Source organism: Vicia villosa, linkage group LG5, assembly GCF_029867415.1.
Source record: "Vicia villosa cultivar HV-30 ecotype Madison, WI linkage group LG5, Vvil1.0, whole genome shotgun sequence".
Taxonomy (NCBI): Eukaryota; Viridiplantae; Streptophyta; class Magnoliopsida; order Fabales; family Fabaceae; genus Vicia; species Vicia villosa.
This window is the reverse complement of record NC_081184.1, coordinates 150107177-150129802: the sequence shown is the minus strand read 5'-3', so window position 1 is coordinate 150129802 and position 22626 is coordinate 150107177. Positions and strand designations below refer to the sequence as shown.

At 34.8% G+C, this 22626-nt stretch overlaps 2 protein-coding genes and 1 non-coding gene across 4 annotated transcripts; 1 reads left to right on the top strand and 2 right to left on the bottom strand.

The window, feature by feature from the left end:
• Window positions 1-276: 276 nt before the first annotated feature.
• On the top strand, window positions 277-356 carry TRNAL-CAG (transfer RNA leucine (anticodon CAG)). Its single transcript has one exon. It is a non-coding gene; the product is annotated as a tRNA-Leu (tRNA).
• Window positions 357-3657: 3301 nt separating this feature from the next.
• Window positions 3658-12344, bottom strand: LOC131607771 (uncharacterized). Of its 2 annotated transcripts, XR_009285406.1 has the most exons (5): window positions 11941-12344; window positions 11798-11850; window positions 11618-11655; window positions 3897-4528; window positions 3658-3704 (listed from the first exon to the last, which is right to left on the bottom strand). XR_009285406.1 is itself a non-coding variant. In XM_058879731.1 (4 exons), exons 1-4 carry the CDS (start codon window positions 12287-12289, stop codon window positions 4228-4230), a joined length of 741 nt encoding a protein of 246 aa, XP_058735714.1. In that variant the 5' UTR covers window positions 12290-12344; the 3' UTR covers window positions 3759-4227. The 2 variants fall into 2 exon arrangements, 1 of the variants encoding a protein (XP_058735714.1); XM_058879731.1 differs by lacking the exon at window positions 3658-3704 and having other exon boundaries at window positions 3759-4528.
• Window positions 12345-15430: 3086 nt separating this feature from the next.
• Window positions 15431-19968, bottom strand: LOC131603141 (uncharacterized). Its single transcript, XM_058875403.1, has 4 exons — window positions 19656-19968; window positions 19414-19528; window positions 16550-16718; window positions 15431-15831 (listed from the first exon to the last, which is right to left on the bottom strand). Exons 1-4 carry the CDS (start codon window positions 19878-19880, stop codon window positions 15612-15614), a joined length of 729 nt encoding a protein of 242 aa, XP_058731386.1. The 5' UTR covers window positions 19881-19968; the 3' UTR covers window positions 15431-15611.
• Between the last annotated feature and the right edge of the window lie 2658 nt (window positions 19969-22626).

Below are 22626 nucleotides of genomic sequence, written 5' to 3'. Positions count from 1 at the left end.
ACCAAATTAGTAGGATCGGTTAACAAATTTTCTCCATCCCTCAATGTGGTAATCATGTTTCTTACACTTTTGATTTTGACCATCCCATAAAAAATGCAGTATTTTTGTCACATTAATTATGTCACAAGCTTAGCCTTTTTAATCCAGAAAAGCTTTTTTTTTAATTATAAATATAATAAAATTAGTGTAGCAAATATGTATGCTATTAGATATTGAACTTATACAATTTTCAAGCTGAATAATGAATCTTCAACCTTAAGGGACCAAGACATCAAAGACAGCTTGGCCGAGTGGTCTAAGGCGCTAGAATCAGGCTCTAGTCCGAAAGGGCGTGGGTTCAAATCCCACAGCTGTCAATATTTTTAGGCATTTCATTCATTGCATGGTATGTCATTGCTTGTTTATTTTCTATATCATCTTTTAAAATCTCGTTGAATGCCTCAGATCTACTGATTCTAGAGTGATCTAATAATCTTAACAACATGTATTAGACCAATGGAGGCTTTATAATTGAGCTGAAGATACATGTACCCGTGAAGACGATACTTCATTAGTAAATGACGATTCTCCAACTATGGGTAGTGAGAGTATATCTTTCTCTATGCGCACTGAAACATGTTGGGTTGCTCTACTATGTCTCATTCTTTGTTGGTCATCAGTCACTTTTCTTATAATTAGGGATGGGAATAGGCTAGGCTTGGCTTTATAAGGTCTGAGTCTGACCTGCCATAAACTTACAAGACCTGAGTCTGATCTATTATAGGCTCTTTTTTCAGCCTGGCTTGGCCTTTTTATAAGCTTGGCCTGATCTGAAAGCCTATTTAAAAGCCTTTTTCTCATTAAGGTTTTCAATTAATTCATATTACTTAAGAAGCCTTATAGGTCGGTCTATATATGAATATTTAGACCGGTCTATTTTATATTTTTTCTATTATATATGCATATATAGACTAACCTATTTAGCTTTTTTTTCTAATATATATATATATATATATATATATATATATATATATATATATATATAGGTCGGCCTATAAGACTTCATATGATATTTTAATAGCCTAAGTCTGGCCTATGTAATTAAATAGGCTTTTATAAAAGCCTAAGTTTGTCCTTTTTATCAAATAGGGTTGGTCTGGCCTGACCTTAAACGGGCTAGGCTATAGGCCCCTGTAGGCCGGTCTGCCCTATTCTCATCCCTACTTATAATCAAACAAGAAAATGCATATCGTAAGAGAAAACAATGTAATAGCGAACCAGATTAACAAAGAAAATATGAAAAAGATAAATTCGAATTTTACTATGTGAACTAAGGGTCTGAATTTCAAAATCTAGGTTGCACGAACCCCAAACAAAAACAAAATAAAGTATTACGAATCATATACCTCGATTGTTCAAAGTTTCTACCAAATCTAATTTAGGACAAAACAAATATAACAATCCTATTTACATGTAACCTAATGTAGCATAACTATAACCTATATAAAAATGCACACTGAAGCATGTTGGGTTGCTCTACTATGTCTCATTCTTTGTTGGTCGTCAGTCACTTTTCTTATAATCAAACAAGAAAATGCATATCATAAGCGAAAATAATGTAATAGCGAGCCAGATTAACAAAGAAAATACAAAACAGATAAATTCAGATTTTACTATATGAAATAGGGGTGGCAAAACGGGCCGTCAGCTCCGCCCTGCGCCAGCTCCGCCTTATGCCCGTGAAAAAAAAGGCGGGACGGGCTTGTCCGACAAGTCAAAATGGGCCTAAAAATCAAGCTCGCCCGCCTAATTTTTTATTAATTTATTTTTATATCTTTTAATAGATTAATACTTTTTTACCTTTCAATTTTTTTTCACTTATTTTTTAAAACAATTTTTTATAAAACATCTCTTTAACAAATATTATTTTTAAAAAAAAAATTGCATATATTTACAAATAAATGTAGAAATTAAACCATCAAGAATTAGAATTACTAGAAGTAACTAAAAAAATGGCGGACTTAAGGCGGAATAGGCTGAACGAATAGGCGAGGCAGGCTTTGGCGGACGACGAGTTTCGGAGGGGCGAGCATTGACGGGCGGCGGGTTTTGGTGGGCTGCGGGCCTAAAATCCCAACCCAACCCGCCATTTTATGGAGGGCGAGTGCGCTGGCCGGTCCGGCGAGCCACGGCCCGTTTTGCCACCCCTAATCTGAACTAAGGATCTGAATTTCAAAATTTAAGTTGCACGAACCCAAAACAAAAACAAAAATAGAGTATTACGAATCATATGCCTCAATTGTTCAAAGTTCCTACCAAATCCAATTTAGGACAAAACAAATATAACAACCCTATTTACATGAACTATAACCTATATAAGAAATGCATGCATCAAGAATTAAAAAAAAGTATAGAAATGAGAAACCTATCAAATGGTAGAGATGAATGATCTTGACTTGAATGTAATGACGTAGAAGTTGGGAGATGCGCTAAGCTTATATTTAGTGGAGTAAAAGTTATGAGAAAGATTGAAAAATGTTGGAACAAGAATATGTATGAAGAAAATACTCAAGATATGAAGAAAAAAACGGTTCATTCATATTTTTAATCACTTAAGAATTTTGGGTACAACTTTCAAAATAAGGATTTAATTAACAATGTTTTCATGTGCTTAAACCGCAGCCTAAAGACTTGTCTTCTAAGAATTTGCTACTTTGTTTGGTAAACTGCAGGAAATTGAGCTCAATCGTCTTGTTGAAAGTTGAAGAAGTCAAAGAATTTTAAAGTGATGAAGATATGAACATGTTAGTAAGATCAAAAAATTCATAATGCACAAAAAACAACCTCAAAATTTCCAACATAAATGAAGAAAGATCATCCTTTATGTCAGCATGCTTCTGGTGGGAATGCATTTGGCCATTTTATTAATACTCAAAATTTCCGGTGTGATGCATTTGGTCATTCCATTAATACTCAAGGTTATATGCATTTGGTCATTCCATTAATACTAAAAAAACAAAATGTTATTATGACAAAACGTAAAGGATGAAAGGATGCATTTGACCATTCCATTGATACTCAAGTTTTATAGGCACATGAGGACTATCTAGCCGTAAAAAACCTAAAGATTACAAAAAGTTGACCTAAAAGGGACTAAAGCACTGGCTCTTGGAAAATCTTATCTCCTTGCATAGTCAATTCACCATGATAACTCGTGTTTCATGTATGTTGCTTCACTAACTGGAGCACAACTATTTTTCAGAGGCATAGTTTAGTGTTCTATTGCAAGCTCCAATAAGAAAAGCAAAATGCAACAAAATAGCAGGAAAATGGCCAAATGTGAGGCATCAAATACACCCCTAGCAACAAAAATAAACATACATTAACTATGAGAATAACTATACGAGGCTATGTTAGAACTAGATTTTATAGGCCACAGTATTTTGAGTATTTTGGCCAATAAGTGAAATAAGACAACATTTGAAGGTAAAAGAAAAGACCAAATTTTCCATAAGCATTATAGATTTTAAGTACATATATCATGATATTAAACAATCAGACGAGTTTGTCAGTCTACATATAGACTCGTCAACTACGTAGTCACAAGATGCAAACTAAATACACACATAAGTAGTTAGTTAAAACTTAGAATGCAAGAAATGTGATATCAGTTGAGCTTCTCCTTTTTCAGCTACTTCACTGCTGATGTTGTTACTAACATGATTCTGAAGACAGGAAACTAAAAAAAAATATTGTCATTAGTAGCAAAGAAGACAGATATATCAACATTAGTGCCACTTTAATTAATAGTAATCTCCCTTTTCTCCCATAGTTACATTACTGTTCTTCTTAATTGATACACCAGGTAACATTTATATAAAAAACAATAAATAAACGAGGAAATAATGAATGCTTACTTTAGTTCATTTAGAGCCAAGTTTGAATTTGTGAGTAGCTTCCAAGGCATGTTTGTCTTGCTTTGTATTTTTGTATGGTTGACTCTTTTTATTCTCTCTTGATTTAGTCCTCTCTCGGAGATCTCTTTCCTTTTGAGTAAGAATTACCCTTTTATTTGCTCTTATCTGTGCTTCTTTCTTTGCTTTTATTTTTGCTTTTATTTTTGCAATCTCTTTGGCTTTTGCCTTCTCTGAAGCACGCCGAAGCTTATTGAGAAACATTTCTTCTTTTATCTTTCCGAAGCTATCCCAGTCTAGTTCTTGTTCTCCACTCCCTCTTTCCTTGGCTGCTTTAGCTATGTTTTCCGTCCATGACTGAATGAGTTTCTTTGCCATCAGCTTTTCTTTTTTTCTTTGCCTCTGGTCGTAAAATTTTCTGGAGCTCCAATTGTTCTTTTATCTTATCATAGCTGTCCCAATCTAACTCTTCCTGATCACTCCCTCCTTTCATGGCTGCATTTGCTATGTTTTGTTTCCATAAGAGGAATAATAGCTCCCTTTCCCGTTTTGACTTCAGCTGCTCATGCCATACACGTCTCTTCTCATGCCATACACGACTCTGCGAATAACTTATCTTTGCCTTGGTTTTTTCACTGCATGAAGGTTGATAATAGATTGGAAAATGAATTGTCATTGGCTATATTCATTTGATATTCAGACCAAAGAATTTTAATAAAAAAAAGCTTAAAATTTCTTTTCGAAAATATTTACAAGTGAAGATTTTACTTTAGAGTATCTTTCAGGGAAATTGAGACTTTGAGAGCAACAGAATGAACAATATCTGTCTACAAATATAATATTAGAATAGAACACTTTTCCTTAGTAAAATCTATATATTAAATCAGAGTAGCGCACCGTTCTAATGACACATGACATGAGCTCTATTTGTGCCAAATCACACATTTTCTTATATCACCCCTTCTAAAGCACATTCTTATTTTGACATAATAACAAATTCTCATTTCTCCCATTTTGCTTTGATCTGCATACTCCAAACCAGAGACATAAATGTTAACTCACATTCACTCAATCATAAATTCTGATTCATCTATCAATTCAATTGACAAATATAATCTAATACTTACACCTCCTGAAGCTCTACAATCCAATTCTCTCAAAACTTACTATGTTAAAAAGGTATTTGAAAACCTTCTTAGGCCATTTGAATTATCTCCCTATATCCATTATTTATTTATAATTTTGACAATCCCGGTGTCCATTATCAACAACCCAAAATTCTAAACTCATCTTGCTATCACACGCATTTAAATCTAAACAATTAAACTCGTTTAAATATCACCTATGTAGTCGGTCTTGTTAAATCAACTCAGTTGGTAGTTGTGTGGGGACATCAGAAGCAGGGACGCAAGTTCGAACTTGCGACATCCCAGTTATTCACCTTTAAAAGATGAATTGTAGCCACTAGGCTACTTGACCCAAAAATAAAATATCACCTACTTATTTTGAGAAGCAAGATTGGTAGATTGAAAAGACCCAGCAAGATAGTTATCAATAGAGGAGAGACACAAGTTTTATCTCTACTCAACTATGCAAAAAATAGTTTGATATCTAGATGAGTTCTTTATGCAACAATATTGTAATGAATGTTTGCCTTTGTAATACTTGTTACAAATTGAAGGAATGGTGTTTATGATAAGAAGTTGGGCAGGCCCAATAGAGAAAAGAAGATTTCTGTTTTACTTAAAGACTTTTACTATTAAATAGGTGCTGATAGTATTATTTTAACTTTGTTTTTGGCTGTTGCTTTTGGGCCCTTTTGCTGTCTTAGCCCAATTAGAGGGTCTAACCCTAACTATTTATATTGTATGTTTGTGCTTTTGAATGGTATGAAGAAAGTATGAAGTTTGTTTAATGTCAATTTCTTTTTATGCCATTTAGATCTAAATTTAACCTAGCTTTATCTAACATTGGTGCTTTCATCTCCTTCCTCTCATCCCTCCCATGGCTCCCCCTAAACCACCCAACCCTTCTTCTAAAGAAATTTTAGAAGAAGCTCTTCAAATCACTACCTTAAACCTAAACAATGCAATGCAAGAGACACAAAAGCAAATGGATGCAAGATTCCACCAAATCTCTACCGAATTATCCAACCTCCAAACACGGTTTGATAATGACAAAAGTGTGGAAGACTCTAGATTTGACTCCCTCATGGCTGCCATTCACAAAATTTCTCTTCAAAAAGAGCTGCAGCAAACCCTTACTACCCCTTCTGCTACTGTTCACGGAACAGGCACAACAAGCAGATCCGCTACTGTTCACGGATCCGGGACCACTGCTGGGTCCGCTACTGTTCACGGAACAGTACCTCCGATTACCTCAAATACTGTTCATGGAACAGCAGTCACTTCAGGTATGATACAGAACCTATATTCTAATTTTAGGGTTCCTCCACCTAATTTGCACAATCTGTCACCAACACACACACCCTTGAGAAATTCTGCAACGTTTTCAACTACACACCCCCAGCCAACACCTAACCGTTACATTAATCCTCCCACCTCATCACCCTTCGTCCCATACCCCCTTATTCCTACTATTCTATCTTCCTCTCAACCTTTCACCATACCTTTTTCCCAACAGCCCCCATTCTCACAATTTCCTTCCCAACACTCTTATCCCAATCTCTCCCATATACCACCATTACCAACAGCCCGTACCCCTAAACTCGAATTACCTATGTTTGATGGTTCCGGACCTCTTGATTGGCTATTTCAAGCGGAGCAATTTTTTAATTTTTATAATATGCCTCCGGAAAATCGTTTATCATTAATATCCTTTTACATGAAAGATGATGCCTTAAGTTGGTTTAAATGGATGCATAATAGTCATTTATTATCTGATTGGGCCTCGTTTACAAGAGCTTTAGAGTTGCATTTCGGCCCATCTACTTATGACAATCATCAAGCAGAATTGTTTAAGTTAAAGCAAGAAGGAACAGTGGTTGAGTATCAAACAAAATTTGAACAGTTGGGAATCAAGTGGTGGGCCTGCCACAAGATGCTATACTAAATTGCTTTATTTTTTGTCTTAATGTTGATATTAGAAATGAAATGGCAATTCAAAGACCCACGAATATCTCACAAGCTATTGGGTTAGCTAAATTGATTGAAGCCAAACTTAATGATTCTAAGCCTAAATTCCCTAAACCCTTTGTTAACCCATATCACAAATCAACTACTACCCCATCTGCTGCCCCAAACCAAAAACACCCATATAATACTCTAGCCCAATCCACATTCTGTCCCAAAAGCCCTTCCACCCAACAACCTTCCAACTTGCCCATTAAAAAATTGTCTCAAACCCAAATCCAAGAACGACGAGCCCAAGGATTGTGTTTTAATTGTGATGAAAAGTTCATTCCCGGACATCGGTGTGCTACGGGCAGATTCTTAATTCTATTATGTGATGACACAATTATTGAAGACACTCAATTGGTTGACGAACAACAAGAGGCTGTAATGGGGACAGAAGCAGAAGACACTTATTTTCAACTATCCACCCAAGCTTTAACGGGTCAGTTCTCTCCGCAAACACTTAAATTCAAAGGTTTAATTGGTGGCTTAACAGTAATGGTTCTAGTAGATACGGGTAGCACACATAATATTCTGCAACCCAGAATCTCCCATCATCTTAACCTTCTTACTACCCCAATTCCACAGTTTTCAGTGATGGTTGGTAACGGTTCCCATCTACAATGCGAGGGAATTTGTAATGATGTCAAACTTATCCTACAAGAAAAACAGTTCAGTCTGCCATTTTATCTGCTTCCAATAGAAGGGGCAGATGTCGTTCTGGGCATGGCATGGTTGCGGACGTTTGGGCCCATTCAAGCAGATTTCTCAGTGCCCTCAATTACATTCAACCACGAAAATTACCCAATGACAATCCAAGGGGATTCTTTCTCTAACCCACAACAAACAACTTTTCACCAACTTAAACAACTTATCCACCAAAATTCAATTGCTTCTTTACATCTCATGCTTTTTCAGCCCACTTCCACATCTATGTCTACCCCACACCCCAACCCGCTAGAACACTTACCCAAAAACACCCACCCTCAACTTTCCAACCTACTTCACAAATTCTCAAAAAAAATTCAAAACCATGTTGGCCTTCCTCCACCCAGAACCCATGACCATCACATTAACCTTCTTCCCAACACTGCCCCTATTAATGTAAAACCATACAGATATCCTCACTCCCAAAAAACTGCTATGACCACCATTATTGATGACATGTTAAAAGATGGTCTAATTACACCTAGTCACAGCCCATTCTCATCACCGGTTCTGTTAGTAAAAAAAAAGGATGGCACATGGCGTTTTTGTGTGGATTACCGCGCCCTTAATGCAGTTACCGTTAAAGATAGATTCCCAATACCCACCATAGATGAATTACTTGATGAACTCGGTTCAGCAAAAGTGTTCACCAAACTAGATCTACGCTCAGGTTATCACCAGATCCGAATGGCATCGGAGGATACACATAAAACAGCATTTCGTACTTTCGACGGACACTATGAATTCTTGGTCATGCCCTTTGGCTTGACTAACGCACCATCAACTTTCCAATCAGCAATGAATAATCTTTTGCGGCCCTACTTGCGAAAATTTGTTTTAGTATTTTTTGATGACATCCTAATTTACAGCACTAATTTTTCTGATCACCTTGCTCATTTGCAGATTATCTTTCAGTTACTTATGACCAATTTTTATATTGTCAAGTTGTCAAAGTGTGTGTTTGCAGTTTCTAAAGTTCATTACCTAGGTCATGTCATTTCAATGGGCGCAGTGGCACCAGATGCAGAAAAAATCAAAGCTAATCTAGATTGGCCGCAGCCACGCACACTCACGGCACTCAGAGGATTTTTAGGTCTTACCGGATTCTATCGTCGCTTTGTAAAGAAATACGCCTCTCTCGCCGCTCCGCTCACCGATTTGTTGCGTTCCACTAAATTAGTTTAGAGTACAGAGGCGGCTGCAGCCTTTACAGAACTACAAAGAAAAATGACTGACATGCCGGTTCTATCTTTACCTAATTTTACAAAGAAATTCATAGTGGAAACAGATGCTTCAGGCGTGGCTATCAGTGCTGTTTTGTCCCAGGATGGTCATCCCATTGCCTTCTTCAGCAAAAAGTTATGTCCTCGAATGCAGGCAGCTTCTGTTTACGTTAGAGAAATGTTCGCTGTAACAGAAGCCATAAAAAAGTGGCGTCAGTATCTGATTGGTCAAGAGTTTCATATCTATACTGATCAAAAGAGCTTACGCAATTTGTTGCTCCAAAAAATACAAACCCCAGAACAGCAGAAATGGGCCTCAAAACTACAAGGATTTAACTTTGAGATTTTTTACAAACCTGGTAAATCCAATCTGGTAGCCGATGCTCTGAGCCGAAAGTACAGTGTTGATACGCCCACCTTGCTAGCTATGTCTTCACCGATTCCAGACATCATCTCCAGTTTACGCAAATTTTATGCAAAGGATGAAAGAGGTAAACAAACAGTCAGGACACTACTCAGTAACACTACTCATCCAGACTTCAAATTTTCAAAAGGGTTACTGTTTTACAAAGACAGAATTTTCGTACCTGAAACAGAACAGATCCGGACTCATCTTCTTTGGGAGTTTCATTCTACCCCATCTGCTGGACACTCAGGTCTCAAAGCCACTCTAGCCCGTATTTCCACCTCTTTCAGTTGGCCCGGAATATACAAAGAAGCAAAGAGTTTGATTAAGACGTGCAAAGTGTGTTAACAGAACAAATACCTAACACAGAAAAAAAAAAGGATTATTGCAGCCATTACCTATGCCAAAACAAGCTTGGGAAGACATCTCAATGGACTTCATAACCAAACTGCCTAACTCCTTTGGACACACCACCATCTGGGTCGTCTGCGATCGGCTCACAAAGTCCGCTCACTTCATTGCAATGCCTTCTCACTTTTCAGCACAAGATCTGGCAAAGCGTTTCACAATGGAGATCACACGTCTTCATGGCCAGCCCAAGTCCATTGTATCAGATCGGGACCCCCTGTTCCTCAGTACTTTTTGGAAAACATTTTTCAAAGAACAAGGCACAATATTAAAATACAGTACAGCATATCATCCCGAAACAGATGGTCAAACAGAGGTCATAAACAGATCTATTGGAACGTACCTTCGTTGTTTTGTCAGTTCCCAACCGAGTAAGTGGTACAAGTTTCTTCATCACACAGAGTACTGGTATAACACTTCGTTCCACTCATCTATAGGTATGACACCGTTCAGAGCTCTTTACGGCCGCGACCCACCATCTATCTCAGACTATGTCAACGGATCTACCTCGGAGACATTAGTTGGAGACATCCTGCAACAAAAGCAACAGATCTTCAAAACTCTGAATGAAAACCTTCAGAAAAGTAGGATCCAGATGGAAAAACAAGCAAACACAAAAAGGAGCGACGTTACCTTCCAAGTTGGAGACCGTGTTCTGTTGAAGCTTAGCCGTACCGTCAACAAACTGTTCAGAAACGCCCTTCACAGAAACTTGCATCCCGCTTCTGTGGACCGTTCACCTTCATTAAAAGAGTGGGCCAAGTTGCTTACTTGCTAGACCTTCCCTCTTCATCTCGTGTGCACCCAGTGTTCCATGTTTCTTTGCTGCGACCGTATTTCGGAAATGACCCCATGAATAATTTTAAACCTCTTCCTCCGTCCCACACTCTTCCGTTTCTTACAGATCCGGACAGCTCTTTGTTACCTAATGATGAGAACCTACAAAATAGACAACAGACATTAGCATCACAGCCTTTAACAAACTCAGAAAGTAACAAACAGAGGGATCTCTTACCTTCGGGTCACCATCTTCATGCTTCCGAAACTGCAACCACTAAAGATGGAGATTCATTGCTGGTGGTTGGCAAGAAGACTGATCGTGAGGATGAAAAAAAGGAAACAGCTTCTATGTTTTTGGAAAAGGAAGAGAGAAACGTTTTAGAGAAAAAAAGTAGTTTTGAAGAAACTGAGAGAGAGAAGGACGAAAAAAAGATTGTGATACGTAAGTCTTTAAGTTCCACAGATTTACTTCAACCTTATCAAGTACCAAAGGGACCCACATGTTCTGCACTTTCAAAAAAACACAAGGCTCGAGGAGATCTTTCACGTGATTATGCTTTGCTTCCCAACGTTCAAAAGCCAGCCCATATACAGCTGTATCCCAATGGTATCTCAGCGGCAGCAGCTAGTAGCAACACGTGTCCCACTAAGACTTACACAAACCCTAATTCGTCCAAAGACCTACCCGACCCACCTTCCCAGCGGCCCAACAAGACAATTGTGCACTTGGACTCTTCTAGTGTGAACCTTGAGGACAAGGTTCTCAACAAGCCCATGAGTATTGATAAGAAGTTGGGCAGGCCCAATAGAGAAAAGAAGATTTCAGTTTTACTTAAAGACTTTTACTATTAAATAGGTGCTGATAGTATTATTTTAACTTTGTTTTTGGCTGTTGCTTTTGGGCCCTTTTGCTGTCTTAGCCCAATTAGAGGGTCTAACCCTAACTATTTATATTGTATGTTTGTGCTTTTGAATGGTATGAAGAAAAACTGAAGTTTGTTTAATGTCAATTTCTTTTTATGCCATTTAGATCTAAATTTAACCTAGCTTTATCTAACAGTTTACCTATGAGAACGGGTAAACCCCTTCATCTTCTTCTTCACCTGAAATTTTTTAGAGGAACATAATAAATCACTGAAAGTAAATCATTAGTCACGAGAAATTGTAGTCACGACGACCACAATCAGTGTCGCGACACCGAAATCGCGACGGCAACAGTATTTTAAAAACCTTACTTGACTTCACCTTGGGGTCCCTCATAGCCTCTAATGTTCTAATCCTGATTAACTCACGGGTCTCTGCAATAATATTGGCAACAAATTAGTTACAGAAAAAAGGTATAAATAGTAATAATAAGATAAAATGAACCCTAAACCCTAAAATAGTACCTGCAGTGTGTTTCCTTCCCTTGTTCCAAGGTACTTTTCCTTTGTTAGCAAGTCCTATTCTGGTTCTTCTGGTCCTCTCTTTTTCCTCAACAAATTCATTCTCTTCCTTCAAATGTTGTTCATTTTCATCAAAAAATTCACTGTCTTCCTTCGAATCTCGTTCATTGCTAGATACGACGACGTTGTGGAGAATAGAAGAAGAAGAAGAAGAAGCGAATGTTAATTTGGGGATTGGTTCCTTGGAGAGGTGGTGGAGTGTTATTGGAGATGAAATTCTGAAGAGTGAATTATGATTGTTGGGAACATGAGTGAAGGGACTGTGAACAACACACATTTGAGAGATGAACATGAATGAGTTTCAGCACCTTCTCACTCCTCATCTTCTATCTATTCTATTAGGTAATAATGTATGAGAATTTCTTTCCTCACCCGCCACTAGGGGTGTTCAAAACCAAACCAACCCAATAGAAAACCGCAAACCAAACCAAACCAAACCAAAACCGCAAAAAACTGCATTTGGTTCGCATTAGTTTGGGTCATCTTTTAACAAAACTGCATGGTTCGGTTTGGTTTGCGGTTTGTATTTTGTAAACCGAACCAAACCGAATCAAACCGCATTATGTTACGACCTAAATTTACTTAACTCACATCCAACCCAAAGTTAAATCTATTATACCTTAGTCTTATGATTACGAATAATTTTCTCATCCTTACACATATGATTTTAGTCCTGATCTTCTCAAATCTCTAATAGCATTATCGCGCCTTCTTTGCCATATACATCTTCCCTATTTTTCTATAACCTCTACTCTCTTATATTCTTATATGGTTCAATAAAATATTTTTAAAAAACCGAACCAACCGAACCGAACCAAACCGTATTAGTTTGGTTTGGTTTGGTTCGGATTTTTTTAAAAAAACAACCGAACCAAACCAAACTGCACGATTTTTTCTCTTGCGGTTCGGATGATTTTTTTCTTCAAAACCGCCCAAACCGCACCGCGAACACCCCTACCCCCCACCCCCTAATTTTCTTGGTCACCTGCGGCGAAAACTCCAAAATGTCCCTAAATTTTGGAAAAACATTTCCGAAGTCACCTTTTCATGAGAAAAAATATGGTTTCGAAAATGCACTTCCGAAATAAATTGATTTTCCAGAAAAATAGGTGAATTCGGAAGTGCATTTCCGATTTTCTCCCCTTAGAAGAATTCAAAAATGTACTTCCGAAATAATGTCTGATACAGAAAAAAATAACAAACAACAACGATTCGATTTATTTAAAGCATGAAGATTATAAACATCACATTACATAAAATTAAAATTACATATTGTTAAACACGGGTAATTGACGATGAGTTCGGTTAGATTCGAATTTTAACGGATCTAAAATAATTATCCGAGTCCGACCGAAACAACCATATAATATTCAAATTAAACAACTAAATTAACCCGACACCCACTCCAACACGATTGATTGCACAAAATAACCAACAGTCGGTCAGTTTGAATCGGGCGTATAATTTGTTTGGTGTTGAGTGATTGATTGATTCCTCTTCTTCTTCTTTGGCGCCATACTTCCTTCTCTCTCTATGTTCTCTTTTTAGTACTCTTACCAACATGCCTTTCTCTCTTTCATTCTTAAAGTATCTCATCACATCACATTCCTAACGCTCTGTCTTATTCCACTTTCTCTCTCTCTCTCTCTCTCTCTCTCTCTCTCTCTCTCTCTCTCTCTCTCTCTCTCTCTCTCCACTAATGCAAGCAAAGGTAAACTGACACCAATTAAACCCATACAAAGCTAAAGTTTTTTTCTTCTTTTGTTATTGTTCTTGTGTTTGTCACAATGGCTGGTGTTTCGAGTCGTACTCGAAGTAGGAATGTTCCACTCTTCGGTAGTATTCTATTTCATGGCTCATGTGCGTGTTCGTTGAAATCTAAGCGTAGAAAAAGTGATATGGGTTTGAGCTCTAAAAAAAGAAAGCCAAATGAAGAGCCTTTTGTGTTGCATGAAGATGTTATTTGCATTGACAGTGACAAGGAAGGAGATCAAGAGGGGTTGAAGTATTCCGATAAGAAACTTTCTGAGGCATGTGTTGAACAAGTAGAAAATGTTGATGGTGATGCTGATGAGGTTGACGACATTGATGTTAAAAATGAGGAACAAAGTGGAAATATTGTTGATATTGGTGGTGAAGGAGGGTTGAAAGATTGTGAAATGAACAGTTTTGAGGGTTGTATTTATGATGATGATGATAATGGTGATCTTTTATTTCCTGACTCGTGTTCATTGAAATCTAAGGGTAGAAAAAGTGTTATGGGTTTGAGCTCTAAAAAAGGGAAGCCAAATGAAGAGTATTTTGTGTCGCATGAAGATGCTGATGTTATTCGCATTGGTTGTGACGGAGTAAGGATCCACTCCATTTCTTAAACTCCATTTCTTTTTCATTACTATAGTTTTATGTGTATATTACACGTATTTCTAAGACATGTGACACATATTTATTATTTATTTAACTTTATACGCACAAAACTATAGTAATGGACCCTCCATTTCTTTTTAGGAAATGGAGTGGATCCTTACTCGTAGTGACGAGGAAGGAGGTGAAGAGGGGTTGAAATTTTGTGATAAAAAATTTTCTCAGATTATTTCAGAAATGTACTTCCGAAATAATACCTGACTGTTAAAACCGAATTTTCATGCATTTCGGAGATGTATTTCAGAAGTCTGAAAAAATCTATAAAAAAAATACTTCGGAGATACATCTCCAAAACAGGGGCAAGTTTAAAATTTCGCTGGAGGTCACCCCCATAGAGGTCAGGAAGAAAATTCTCTAATGTATTTTACCTTTCGGACACTATTTTTAAATGGATCTATATTTTAAATATCATACCAATTTTTTCTCTCACACACTCCCGTTTTTTCTCTATTGCTAATGAGTTTTATGTTAAAAGAAATATAGAATATTTATTTATAAATTTCACACAAACAGAGCATATTTCTCTTTAAAATCTATCAACAATAATAGTTTAAATTATTTATACTTATAATATTAAAAAAACTCATTCTCAAACATAATTGAAATATTTGGAGAAAAAAATTGAGATAGAATTAAGAAATCTTGGAATGAATCTGAGAATTCCTTCTACTTCTAACAAAAAAAAAATCAGAATTTAATGAGAATGTTTACCATCTTTCGGTCAAGGATAGTCTATGGGTTTTTCATAAACTAGGAACTTATTGAATGGTCCTTTTAAAATATATGGTTTGTTTTAGTGTTGGATCAGCACCGGTAACAAACTTTCCTTTCCTTCCCAATTAAATTAGACCAAAAAGCTTATATTTTGTCAGGTAAATCCTTCTGAACATTGTTTAATAATTGGGGTAAGAGTTCAGCTCCTGATTTTCTGGACAAAACATCTGAAAGTGTTAAAAGTAACAAATTTATCAACGTGACATTTGGTACTCTTGTTCGGATACCAGAGAGCAACAAAAAAAATCTAACTCCAATCACTATTAAAAAATATCTAATCATAAAGCCCGGTCATATGTAGGATCTTTTCCTTTGGTTGACATAATTAACAACAAACTTTGCTAATTTAACAACATAGTCCCAAACTTGTTGTCACATTATACAAAGGAGACCTAGCCTACAAGTACAAACAGATAATGCTAATCAAAATGTTGCCTTAACTGCATCTCTGTTTCACTTTTCCAACTTGCATGAGATGATTGACCCCTCATCCTTTTAGATTTTTCCTTATCTTTTATAGTTGATCCTTTCTTCTTTGACTCTGCATTTGGATCCGGTGGAGGCCGATCACCACATACAGGGCAGACCATTCCACGCGCACTGGAGTAGGTCTTGGGAATTCCACACTGCAAGCACATTCTATAGAGAAAGTAACAAACAAAATGTTATTAGAGTTTAATTTCCACACATTGTCAATAATTACACCACAACCAAATATGTGTAACTTTAAAAGAGGTTATAATAAAGTTTTTTTTTTTCTTAATAATAACCTAACAGAAATCGTTGGTTGTCAGTGTAAAAACTTTTTACATTGATGGCGAATGAATTAAATCCATAGTATTACATGTTAGTAAAAAATTGCTTATATTGCTTGCTGCAGGCAACTCGGCTATAAAAATAAAGGGGAAGCTCCTAGTTATCTACTCCCTCCGTTTTTTATTATAAGTCGTTTTGAAAAAAAAAATTGTATTTAAATAAGTCGTTTTACAATTCCAATGAATAATTAATGCTATTTTTCCAATTATATCCTTAAATATTTATTATTCTCTCTCATTTCAATTATATAAATTTATCTTTCACATGTCATTAATGAAGGATAATTTTGTAAAAACTCTCATAATTTCTCATTTTCATACAACAATTATTATTTTTCTTAATCTGTGTGAAAAGTCTAAAACGACTTATAATAAAAAAAGGAGGGAGTATTTTAAAAGCTCCTATTATTAACACCTATTGGGAGATATACCTGCTGCAAAAATAGCATAGGAGTTACATGCATACAACTTGGGTTTAGAGTATAAAAATAAAATAAAATTCAGGTCCTTTAACTATTATCTTAGAAAGGAATAATGCATACCTCAAAAGCTCTGCAGCATCTTCAGCATTAGGATTTGTTGCAGTTGGCACCCGCTTAACAACTTCTGGTGTGCTCAAGGCAGCTGGTGTTGCTGGTTGGCCACCATTGATGTCACTTCTTACTCGCTCGTGAATCCCAACTAGTTGAGCTTTTGCCTCTACTACAGCACCTATCAAAGATTTACCCAGGTCGACAAATATTAAACACTCAAGTCAAAAAGAACGGAAATACGCACTATAACTTGACATTGTTGCATCGGGTTTGACCCAATAAGAATTAATAGAATATTCTTCATAAAAATATTCTAACTGCCCATTAGTTGTTTTCCTTAGTATCAGTACATTTAAGATATCAGCAGCAGCTTAAGCAACATAAGCCATAAGCATTTTGTACTGAAAAGCAATACTACTTAAATTTTAAACTTGATGAACAGTTATGCGATTTATTTATTGTATATCAGAAATCATCCCAACCTATGCAAATAGAAAGTAACATCTGTAAAAGATATCGTAAATTGAAAATCAAGTACATGAGCTTTTAAGCATCATAAACAGATTTTATGAACTTTAATCCCAACACCGTCCATGACCAAGATTTGAGGAGTCACACCAATTACAAATAGCATAGCATATGGAAAATCTAATATGCATATTTTATACTACAGAAAGTGATTCTGTGACTTATGGAATGATCAGTTACTGCAGTCTGAACCAACTTGGTAGAAGTACAATATAAAATATAAATCATTTACATGTCTTTCTTTAACCGATTAATTTTTACTTCGTGATACATAGCATAAGCACAACTTTCTTTCAGGAACAATTGCTCAGCTGGAAACTATATCCCCCCATTCATACACATCATTACCAAATTACCCCATAGTTATAGCATGGGAACCTAATTAGTTTTAATAGTAATACAATCCAAAACCAAGCCTGGTAGGTAAACTTATTCTGGTAAAAAATTTGGCAATCAAGGGTAAAATAGCCAAAACTTTACATTGGTATCCATCAAGTTAGTTCTACACCACAATACATCTATAAGAGCAACAAAAAGCCAACGGTAACCATAAAAATTTTGCTACATTGACAAAAGGAAGAAGGTCTATGTTTGACGCCATATTAAAATGAACTCATGCTTAATAACAAGAGTAAAACCCAAAGACGTCATTGAAAATCCGAAGGCAGACAGGCACAACAGTTCTTGAGAATATAAAAATCCAACTCTAATCCTAATATAAGTTCAGACATTGAACACGGCAGTTTGCTTATAAGAACAACTAATGAGAATTATATTTACGGTTCTTAAGGATTATATATTTACATTCAGATAAACTAATGTGGGGTTTACAGGGTAATAGCAACATACATACCAATACAAATTAATAGTATTACACAACATACATTGTCCAAACCCTAAAAATGTTTGTATACAAAGTTTAATTTGCAGGTTATAGTATAAGCGTTTATGTATAAGTTTTGAAAATACAGTAAGGAATGCTCGTTAGTTGGTATCCAATTTTACATAATATACAAGTCATATGGGTGGACTTGTTTGTGCCTTCCTTTTTCATTTTTGCATCATTCCTACAATCATGAATAAAATATATTTGTAAGCTTTTCATTCCTCTTTCCATGGATGACATGCTTCTCAACATAGTGTTAAAGCATTGGTTAACTCCTTGAAGTATAATTCCGCTACATTTTCTCGAGAAGATCCAACTCTCATTATTTCAGTTTTTTCTTTTTCACAGTTTCTAAACACTAATCACATTCTCATTTTCCTTTCCTAATTTTTTTCAGAGAAAATCCTCTCATTTCATTTCTAATTTCCTTTTCCGTTTAGATCACCCATATGTATCATTCTTTGTTCTTTTCCATTTGATCTTTGTTCTTGATTATTGTTTAATTTCATTTTCGGATTTCTTGTTCACATTTATTGTTTACTTTGTGCTTTTGTAAGTGGTTAAACTTTGAGGTATAGTTTTGGTGGTCAAACTTATGTCATATGGCTTATGCTGTTGCTTCTGTCATGGAGATTAAGCATGATGTTTCTAACAAGGTGGTTAAGCTTTTATTACCAACAAAACCGTAAAGTAAACCGGTCAAAACTTAATCATGCAGGATTTTCAAAATTGAACATAGAGGAGAGAATAATGAAATAGAAATAGGAGATATAACAGGTAAGTAATAAAATAGAGCGCATAGTAAAAGACAATGGGATAGAAAAGAGATATGTGCAAAGTATCAAATTTTCACATAAAAGATGCCAAACACCCTTAGGTACCTATTTAGTACACCTAGGATGGGTTTGCTGTATTTAAAAAGGGGGAATTTATAGTTTAGTAAGGTATTTTAATTCTAAATTTGTTGGGTGCAAATCAGATAGGAGAAGCACTAGTGCCTTCTTTGACATTTGGATGAGTGGGGTTTCTTGATTCTTTTGGAGTGGATATCGTAGAGAAGCTAAAGAAACTTTAAGGGACCCAAAATTTGATGGAAGACTTCTAGAAACTACGCGATTCAACTACTATCAATTTGGATGTCATATACTTTATACTTCTCATAAGAGCCTCTTCGTCATTTTTAACTTATTTATATAAGTTCTCCCACATAAATTATGAAAACAACTTATAGCAAATATAAAACAATTTAAATTTATTTTTATCTTTTGTAACAAAAATAGTTTATAGAAGCTTATTCATAAACGCTTATTTCAATAAACATTTATGTTACAAATAAGTTGATTATCCAAACAGGCCCTAAATAACCTTATATAAACCAATCCAAAGAAGCTCATACTCAGAAATACAAAAGCATAGTTGAAATCAAATAAATAAATACAAAAGAAAAATGATAGAATACCTGTGGGTAAATCCTTCTTCTCCCTGCGTTGCCTCCTTGAGCCTCGTTGATCAGCCTCTTTTGCTGGATTGAACTCATCCACACTATTGTTGAGGAATTGAGGTGGTCCTGGAATCTCAATTAAGAAAAAAAAAAAAACAAGAGGTTCAATAACTAAGAGAAGCAAGATTCAAATTTCACAAGAGAAAAAAGAGATAAAACTTCGATTTTTTTTAGGATTTATCGAATTTCAAGCAAATTACTTCGGAGAAAGCGTCGAATGCAGAAGGAAGACCGGAAGATGAAGGAGGAGGGGGGAGGTGATCGAAGATGGATCTATCTCCTAAAGATGGATGGGACGCGGCGGAGGGTTCGCCGGCGTTTTGGTCGGCGTATTCTTGGTCGTCGGTGTCGGAATCATGGATGGGAGGTTGGTGAGATTCGTCTTCTTCGGCAGAGGAATAGCCTTGAATGAGAGACAAGCTCATTGCGACTGAACCCTAGTAACCACTTCTCAGTCTTCCAATGTCACCACCATATAACAAGGGTAACTATGTCATATCAACAACTGAAAAACTCAAAATAAATCATACTCCTGAGTCCTAATAAATAGTATAATGTTATAATAATAAGTAATTATTATTATTATTACTATTTTGAAATATAGGGTGAACGGTGGATATCTTTTATCTATAAATTTTTTAAACTTTGCATGGTAGCATGTATCATTGCATTTAATCCGGCCTGATTTATAAGTAAAAGTTTTCTTTTTAGATTCATTGAATAATGGATATATCTAGTCTATGTAAAAGACAAGTAACATTCATTATTCAATGAACCTAAAAAGAGAGTTTTTGCTTATAAATAAGGCCAGAGAGAATATTCAACAATAGTGAAATTCTAGCAGTATAAATACTACTCCTAGATATATGTAATGTTGCACACAAAAATATATCTTCAAAGATAAAACAATATATATTCTCATTCTCTTTTACATCTGTGTATTAAGTATTCTTAACATATAATAATATATGATTTTAAACTATTTGAATTTTAAAAATATTTTAAAAAAATATTGTCATCAATAAATTCTAGCAGATAGATGCTTGTGTTTATTTAATGTTTGACACCATTATTTAGAATTTAGAATAAAATAGATTTGTGAAATTTTCTTTTAATTATATTTTTTAGATTTTTTTATAATTTATTAGCAATATTTTATTAATTTATTAATAAAAAAAGTTTTAGTTAAATATTTATTCAATGAAAGTTTCTCTTATTTTTTTAGTTTGTCTTTCACAAAAGTATATTGATGTAAATTAATGTGAATAACTCTAATTGAGGCATTAACCTTTTTGAAGTGTAAAGTAGGTATATTATTATACAATATATAATAAAGTAAGAAGAGTTCTTTGGCAAGTTTGTCAAATGTCATCTTCTTAAAAGCCTTACCATTTTAAAATTTGCTATTAATAGTAATTTTTCTATAATTAACTTTAATTATTTTATTATTATTTAATTAATTATTTCACTAATTTCTAACTACTATTATTTATTATTTATTATTTATGATTTATTATTCATTAATTGACCATGGAAACAAACAAAAATCGGACTGATTCACATAATCTAATGTAATCTCTTTATTTTTTATTATTGAATAATTTCTTTATTGTTCCGAACTACTATTTTTATTGTTTATTATTAATTATTCATTAATACTAATAATAATTGATTAATTTAGACCTTGAAAACATTAAAAAAAAAAGTTTAATGGATATGCAAAATAGTTTTACACTGTCATTCAATAGAAAACAAGTAATCTGCCATGTCATTAAAACTTTTTTAAAATAAAAGTGTGGTGTAATTGGATATATGAGTGTGATTGATTGATTTACACTGTCAGTGCATCACCCATTTTCTCTAAAAAAACCCTCCAATTTAGTTTCTTAATACATAAATTAATTATTTGGGAGTGTGAGAACAAATAAATTTGTTCACTTCCAAATTGGTTTTCCAATACAAACCCTACAATTCCACCCGTGAATTCAAACAACACCGCCGGTTCACTTCCAAATTGAGCTTCTCAATGCAAGTTCATCTCATCATCAATGTCATTTCTTCAATTTTCTAGGTAATTCAATTCAATTTCTATTGATTTCTGTTGATTTCAATTATATAAATAGGACAAATTTCTTCTCCTATTTCACATTTCTTTCGTATCTTTCATCTTTGGTAAAATTGGGGAATTAACAATAGTTACTAGGAGTGAACAACATTAAACAATATCACTTTCGGTTCTTTTGAAGTGCGAATCGATGAGTGAGGAAATTGAGAAACCTGAAATTGTTGATGGTCAAGCTAGGCAAAGCAAGAAAATGATAGTATTTTACATTGTTGAAGTCTAAGTGCCACGAGATGGTTTTTGATTTTTTTTTTGATCGCAACACGAGATGGTTTTTGATAGATTCTATACATATTATGTTTATGGGGTATGATATTTAATGTTTCTCATAATTTGTTGCTTACGGGATTTAATTTGATATATATATATATATATATATATATATATATATATATATATATATATATATATATATATATATATATATATATATATGGATTGGATTAATTTCTAAGTTATATCAGCAAATGAAATCTTTGTTTTTTTCTTTGGTAAAAAACCCTGATATATGCTTATAGAAGTGATTACTTATCGAGAACTTATTAAGTCTGAGATGTAAAACCTAAATTCAATTTATAAAAATAGTTTTTGTTTGAAATACTTATAGTAGTTAAATGATTAGTGTTTAGAAAGTTTAATTGAATCGGCACTAAAGTCAGTATTGCATTGTGATGTTTGGTTATTTCGTGAACATAATATCATTTGATTCAATTCCCTATTGCTATGTTTGGTTAAGCTAGAATTAATGATCCAATTTACGTTAATGAACTGTGTATACTTTTAAATCTTTTGCAGTGTTATTTTTATATTTTTGTCGATTGATTATGATTCTTAAAATTGCTTCTAATGCTTAATTTGATGATGTAGGCATTTCATGATATCATGAATGAAGGCGCCTAGACTAAAAGATTTGACTCAGTTCTTGATGGAGCGGGGATTTACCTTTCTACTTCTGCTATCTATTAATTAGACACTCCAAGACTTAATGTCGGAATTTTAACTGATTAAGCCAACATAAGATTCACATATGGAAGAATGGCTAAAGAATC